This window comes from Trachurus japonicus, chromosome 21 (genome assembly GCF_045865225.1).
Source record: "Trachurus japonicus isolate A0001 chromosome 21, Traja_1.0".
Lineage (NCBI taxonomy): Eukaryota > Metazoa > Chordata > Actinopteri > Carangiformes > Carangidae > Trachurus > Trachurus japonicus.
In genome coordinates, this window is record NC_140927.1 from 3506649 (window position 1) to 3514408 (window position 7760).

A 7760-nucleotide genomic window follows, 5' to 3' on the forward strand; every position below is an offset into this window, starting at 1 on the left:
TCAAATTATGAATAACTACCAAATCTATAGATAAAGGTGGACTGAATTAAATGTATTTTGTAGTTTGTCTTTCTGACCAATTTTGTTTTATGGCAGATACTGCACTTTGGCTTGGTATTAGCTACAGATACGGCACTTTGTCTTGGTTTCACAGTGCTTTTTTGGATGGACAGCAAAATAAAAAGCCCAATAACTCTGGACATTTTTTGCAGTACCAATATCAAATTCTACCAGATTGAAGAGAAAATGCCACACTTTTGATTGGTCAAAAAACAAAAATTGAAAAAATGCAGATTTGCCTTTGTAGGGCAGTTCCTTTGTTGATGGTTGAGACATGGAAGGCAGCGAAGGCTCCTGTAAATAAAAGCAATAGCTCCCTCTGTGGGTGTCCATCAGGAACAACCAGCACTGATGAAAAACATCAGCCCTGTGCTATAGATTTTTTTTTAAATCACTAAAACAACAGACAGATGTGTTTCAGAGAAAATAAATAAAATACTCAACAAATCAACCCAATTTGTTTTTTCTTCTTTATATGCATGTTTCTGTAGCAACTGTTCTCCAAACCAACAAGGGGAGCTGCTCATACCCGCCTGCTCTGATGTAAGTAACAGTTAGCAGTGCAGTGTGAAAGTGTTAATGTTGCTCTCTTATTTCCTTTAGGCCATTATTTGGAGACAGTGGATGCTGTGCTGCTATACTCATTTCAAGGGCTCTTCTTCTTTTTAACATGTAGCACCTTCTGCCATCGTCGTCGCCACAGAACACTCAGCAGTGGCTACACCGTCACAGGTTCTCGCCTTTCTCAAGGCTCTTCTCCAGCTTCTCAGGTAACAAGGGTCAAAAGTCACAACACATTTGGATCCAGGAAACAAAAATTGGAATTAATTTGTCACGATGTGCCAGCTGGGACTCAGTTGTATTTCCTTTAGATTGTGATTTATGTCAGTGTGTTTGCAGTGTTGAGGTGAAGCCAACATATAATTAATAAGTACATAAACTGTTCAGTAGTTGGTAGTTGTTGCGTGCTACAGCTACATTCATATATACCGGTGCACAGACATTCAAGCATCTTCAATCCATTACTGAATGAGGGTCTCCCTCAATGGGTCCCCAGTTATAAATAAAGGTTTTGAATTGAATTGAACACACATTAACTCTCCACTGTACTCTTTTGTCATCCTGACCAGTGTGAAAACACACCCAGATAATGCATTAGGCAGTCAGCACCACGCTCATAGTGCATAGCAAAAGCCAAGTTGAGGTGTGGTAAATCGTCACAGAGCTGCAACATCACTATGGATGGATGAATAGTCACACTTGAGCTCACAGTCCAGTACTTAAAAGACAATCTGGGAAAATTCAGCTCGGGGGTGTATTTTCCTAACATTTTAGGTCTAAAAGAAGGAATCTGAAGATTTTCAGTGTAATTGCTCCTGTTTTGCGGTAGTTGTGTCTGCCCCCGCATCGCCACGGCAGCGATGAATGGGAGCGGATGGAAGTTCCGCTGCTTAGGCTGTTTACATCCCTCAAAGCCGCATTTTTTTCCCACAGACAGCGTCAGATGGCGACTCAAACATGCACCGAGAAGTTTATTTACTTCAAGCAAGCCGATATGTTTGTAAAACCAGATCTAATTCAAAGTCTCACGCAAGACCCAAGTTGACGCTCGGTGTGTTCACGTGCAGCCGGAAACTCCCGTTTGTGTCATAAACACAGGAATATCAACTCTTGACTGGCTTGAAGTAAATAAACTTCTCGGTGCATGTTTGAGTAGCCATCTGACGCATCTGACCACAAAACAGGAGCAATTAAACTGAAAATCTTCAGATTCCTTCTTTTAGACCTAAAATGTTAGGAAAACACAGGCCCGAGCTGAATTTTCCCAGAATTGTCCTTTGAACCCCCAGGAACAGTGTATTTAATTTTCTTGACACATAATGTTGTAATGGCATCTTTTCAACAATATTGTCAAATGGATGGGTTTTCTAACCCTACAATTTTCCTTAGACCTTCACTTAGTTAGCCAACAACACTGTGTTCATCTGTCCCGGCATCAGATCCCAGATCAGGGCCGAGGGCAGTAGCAGATCTTCTGCTGTTGTTGCAGGTGCAGATCTGTTGAGGATGAGCAGGGAGGACCTGATCCAGATATGTGGACCAGCAGATGGCATCCGTCTCTTTAACACCATGAAAGGAAGGTGAGACACTGTGATACACTGCTCAGTCACAGCAGAACATGGTTACACATGTGGAAAACTGGGTTTATATGAAATTACATGTTATTACTCAGTCTCCAGTTCTCTGTCTTCCCTCAGTTGACAGTGATTACTAATTTGCACTGCCAGTCAAGAGCATGTGTCCCTGTGTTCCCCCTCAGTTTTAGGCTGATTTAATAGTGAAATATTAATGAATACTGGCCCTGTTCTGTGCAGCTGTTACATCACACACACTCAAAACAATGAGGTTAATGAGCAGAAGAATAAAAGCTTTATATTTATGAGCTTATTACAAGGCCTTTCTTTTCTCTGCAAATAAAAACAAAATATTTTAAAAGTACCAAATGCTCACTGCTTTGTTGAGAAAATAAATGTTGAAAGCAGAGGTGGTTGCAGTCTCTGCTCATATCTTCCAGGTGTATACAGCCCCGCCTTACCATCTATGTGTGTCAGCAGCAGGCCGGAAATCATCCTCCCATCAAGCCAGGGGGTGGAGACAGTGAGTACACGTAATATTTGTAATGGGTTCTTATTGGTGTGCATATGCATACTTAAAATAAGTGAGATAAGTGACTCTTGAGCGTTCATCAGATGTTATGTTCCATACATTTAAAGTGCACAGTGTTGATCTGTGCTAGAACTCTTTAAAACTGACATTTGTGTTTTCAAGTGTTAAAAATGTGTTATGACTTTCTAGAGATATGATAGAATGTTGATGGCTTTTTCCAGACATAATAATAATTAATAATAATTCGCTATGAAAGATGAATAATTATCTTACAAATAAGTCATCAAAAATATCAGTTAACTCAAAGAACAATATCAGTAATATGTTTTACTGTTATGACACTGTCGACATGAGGATTGTTGATGCATGCCCTCCTGCCTCCTGTGTCTGCCCTGCAGTCTACCACGCTCTGTACCTGGAGGAGCTGACCCTGTTGGACCTGTCTGAAAAGATTGCCATGCTGTACAACATCACCCCACAGCAAATTACACACATCTACAGACAAAAACCCACTGGGATCCACGTCGTAGTCTCTGACGAGGTATCGATCAATCACTCTCCATAGCTCATGGCTAAGCTTAAGTACTATATCTAAGTGCATGGTATATCACTGATATACACATTTACCTGGAGCGGCTACATGTGTGCATGTGTGACCCTGCTGATTTGAGTGTGATTTGAGAGTTGTGTTTTTGTTTGTGCGTATTCTTTACTTTTTAACATATGGCGCTGCAACTAGAACCAAAATTTCTTCATGGGATTTCCCCAAAGGATCAATAAAGTTTTTTATCTATCTATCTATCTATCTATCTATCTATCTATCTATCTATCTATCTATCTATCTATCTATCTATCTATCTATCTATCTATCTATCTATCTATCTATCTATCTATCTATCTAGACACTCAGTGGAACTCGAGGATGAACTGATATGAATTTGATTTTAAAGGCAACTGACTTCAAAACATATTTTTGGCCACAACTAAAGAATGAATTCATACATTAATCCAGACACAGTTAAATTGTCAATGAATCACAAAGGCCTGAATAGAGCTGGATAGAGGTTGTGAATACTTGATGTTAGTTGACAGGGAGCAGATTTCTCTCTCATTGTTGCTTTAAAATGAGATTTAAAAGTAATGTGCTTTGAAAAAAAAAAATGTTGCCTAAAATAAGCTGGTTGTTACAAAGGACTGAGTGACTGAATGATTCTAATGTGCTGCACTTGTGAAATGATGATCAGCTCTGTTGACGCTGGTCTGTGGATTTGTTTCAGATGGTGCAGAACTTCAGGGAGGAAACAAGCTTTATCATCAGCACTATAAGGGGTAATTATTTTTTATAGTCAAACTACTTTAATGTCTATTCTTGTTATTTCCACTTTAATGATTTTGTACTGGATGACTTTCTGTTATGCAGATGAAAACACTGATGGCTACCACGTTGTGTTGAAGTGACCTGCAGGCTCTCAGGAGGTTCTTCTATCAATGCAAGTGTACAGATTGTATGTAAAATGTTCTAGATGACATTGTGTGACATTTATTAGGATTCACAGAACAGTAAAAATGCTCTTAAGCTCTCAGTTTACTGTTCATTTTGTGTTTTTACTTAGCTCTTTTATTTGTATTTTGTCAAGTTACTGATTCATGTTTGATATGCATTGTAATTTAACAGTTTAACAGTAGTGTATCACCCTTATGAGCACATGTTTTTGGCTTATACACCTATAAATGCAAGACTGTCGTGGTATTAAAGCAAATTAAATATCACACAATATTATAGGGAAACTAGAAAAATGAACAAAGTGTTTATGTCCCTGCTCTATTTTAATTTCTCTCCTGGATATAGAATACCATGATCTGCCATTTGAGTTGTCTGGCTTTGTTGCTGTAAGGCTGTATGCTCTTGATGAACTGTAATGCAATATTTTAACAGGTCTATAGGCTTAGTGACATAAAGTACAGACAATTAAGTAGAGAAACAGGGGCCTTGGATTGCAGTATGGATCTGATCTGTGATCTTGACTTGTCATCTACTCTAAATAAAATAAAATATTTTGAACTGTTCTCTGTCAGTGGTTTGTCTCTGCTGTGCAATTTATTTATCTACTGTTGTTGATGATGTTTTTGTTTATTATTTATGAGTGTATGAGGTGAAATGTTGATGATAATAGTAGGGCTCTTATTGGTGTGTGTGTGTGTAAGGTATGTTTGGAGGCTGCTCTTTGGTTTTCTAAACTGCATAATGACAATGATGTGATTTTATTTGATAAAGGCCTGATGGCATCACAAATGAGGAAATCTCCTGTGCCCGCTCTGACAAAGGCACCTGCCAGTAACCTTTAAGCAGATCCAACTTGCTAACAAACCATGCTGAATAGGGGTGTGATGGTACACATAGGGCTCTACTTTCGTAAACTGGCGCAGGCGCAGCGGATAAGGCCTGCGCTCCGCGTTCGCTTCGCCAACGAGGCGTGTCCAGGAGCAGTTTGCAATTTTCCTTCAAAACGCAGCAGGGCGCATCCCGCCTACTTCCCTCCCACCGGCGCAAATGGCATAGAGGGAGGAGAGAAGGCGTGGAGTGGGTTTGACACAGCCGAGTCAGATCTTCACCAATCAAATGAGCTCCTCTCCTCACCTTTAAATCCGTCGCGCGGGCGAGGTGGACGTTTGATTTCACCGTGGAAGAGGGAGGCAAGACCTCAAAGGCAGGTTTCCGCAGGCACATTTAAATGGAATTAATAATCACAATAACCCCTATTTGAATCAGCACATACAGATTACAGCATACACATTCAGCACATCTATATCGATTGTCCCGTCACACTGATGACAGATCAAAGGCTGCACAGATGAAAGATGAGGATGGATTACTGCTGTGTTGACACTACACACTGTGCCGTTGCGATTATCTGCTATATTTATGTATTTACTTATTGATTTGAGCCGCATCGTCACGCGACCATAACAAATAAAACTGAAAACAAATAAACTATCATCTCTCACAGCAAACCACAATCAGCCTCGGCATCATAGTGAGCAGATATTCACATCTCCCATCTCAGGTAAATTCTAAAGAAAAAAGATTAAGCTGGCCCCTAATAAATCAATAAGTAAATAAATAAATAAATAGCTGATCATCTGCAACGGCACAGTGTGTAGTGTCAACACCTGCTCTTGGGACATCCACGGCTGCTTTTTTGTCCCATGCAGTCCCTCCCTGGTTTCATCTGTGTTAATTCAGTCAGGCTGAGTTTCCATTACGCAAGCCTTTGATCTGTCATCAGTGTGACGGGACAATCTATATAGATATAGGTGTATGTGCTGATTCAGATACAATAAATAGGGGTTATTGTGATGATGATGATTATTATTATTATTATTATTATTATTATTATTAATTGCATTTAAATGTGCCTGGAATTGTGGAAACCTGCCTGTGAGGTCTTGGTGACGTGGGCGCACTGCGCGCTGGGCAGTCAAAATACCAGTCCGCTGGCTGCGCTGCGCCTTGCGCTGAGATTAGACCAGGTTGGAGCTGGCGAGCTTTCGGCGCACTCTCCGCGCCGTCTATCTGCAACAAATTGTCACTGTGCCACGGTGAATCTGTCGACACCTCCCCCTGCTGCGCGACCACTCCCATCTCGGCGCACAGCAGTCTGCCAATTTATCAAATCCGCTGCGCACCTTGTTGCACTGGAGGAAAATGCCACTGCGCCAGCTGCGCCAGGGCTCGCCTCGCTGCGCCCCCCTGAGTTGCGCCAGGAAAATAGGACCCATAGTCACAATTCAGTATCCTCGGTTTGGGGGTCATGGTTCGGTACAATGGAAAAAAGCAACAAAAAGTCTAGAAAGACTAGCTTTTTTGATTGATTTTGAACAGACACCAATTAACTGCAAAACTAAAATGTATCTTCTGCTATAAATGTAAATAAAATAAAACATACTGTAAAACAAGTGCAGCAAGAGTCCAAAATAGAGAAGAGATTGCCCCTGCACAACTCAGATAAAACTCCACAATGGTGCAGGTGGTGTCAGGAACAAAAACCATGAAAAAAGAAAAGAAGGTTCCACCGCACTCAATGGGGTACATTCAATAAATTTATTTGTTAAAACCGCAGCAACGCGTTTCGCCCCGTGGGCTTCATCAGGCTTGTGGGTCAGGCACTGACACTGCTCCTTTGTAGGCTCCCCCGGCAATCAGTGGGATCAGCCACAGCTTGCCATGGGCTGGCCTGCCTTCAACTCGTTACATCTCAACTCCTGACAAATAAGAACAAATGCTGCTACAAATGCCAATATACAATACACACATGTCTAAATTATACAAAATAAATCTGAGGAAAGACATACTTCCTAAGAAAACCCCTGTGAGGGAAGGGGAAATGCTGCTCTTACTCCTCACTTGGTGGCTCATCTGAAAGCATAACAAACAAATCATGAGCTACCGACACAAATGCACCACATGCAGTAGCATACAAAAAACATACAAGAAACAACAAATATAAGGACCTATACAAGTCAATAAACAACTGCATGAATATGTTGAAATACTAATTCCCATCTCAAGACATCACAATGATATTAAATATACATAATAATGACATTCAATATACATATGAACTGAAATACTCAACTATTTCCAATGAAGGAAAAAAGGGGGGAGAAGCGGTCTCTTGAATATACTACCTGTGTGAAAAGAAGGTAGGCAAAGATTCTAGAGTAAGGGACAACATCCAAGTGCAGCAAGAGTGTTATAGTAGGCAGGGGTGCACATGGGGGACAACTGCCATTCCGTCTGACATAGGCCTCTAATTGTCTAAATGGCAATACTTAATGTTCTATCAAACGTCCCATCATTCCGACAATTTTTGCCTCCTATGGTTGGAATGACGGTATTTTTTTCTTTTTTAAATTACCCTGCCTTTCCGACAGTTCCTTTAATAGCGTACTTTTTCCCTAAAAGATTTTGAACTGGTTGGGCTTAGGCAATGATGAAAGGAGTTGGTTAAAGCAGAAGTAAGCGATCCGGT

The 7760-nt window shown here is 40.7% G+C and overlaps 1 protein-coding gene across 1 annotated transcript in view; it reads left to right on the top strand.

The window, feature by feature from the left end:
* Positions 1-4794, top strand: part of tfcp2l1 (transcription factor CP2-like 1) — a 15235-nt gene extending 10441 nt beyond the window's left edge. Inside the window, exons 9-15 of the mRNA XM_085764990.1 lie at positions 552-603; positions 737-830; positions 2111-2201; positions 2636-2718; positions 3126-3268; positions 4005-4056; positions 4148-4794. Of these exons, the coding sequence (XP_085621116.1) occupies positions 552-603; positions 737-830; positions 2111-2201; positions 2636-2718; positions 3126-3268; positions 4005-4056; positions 4148-4185 (553 nt within the window). The 3' untranslated portion in view covers positions 4186-4794. The remainder of the gene's footprint in view (positions 1-551; positions 604-736; positions 831-2110; positions 2202-2635; positions 2719-3125; positions 3269-4004; positions 4057-4147) is intronic.
* Positions 4795-7760: the final 2966 nt, after the last annotated feature.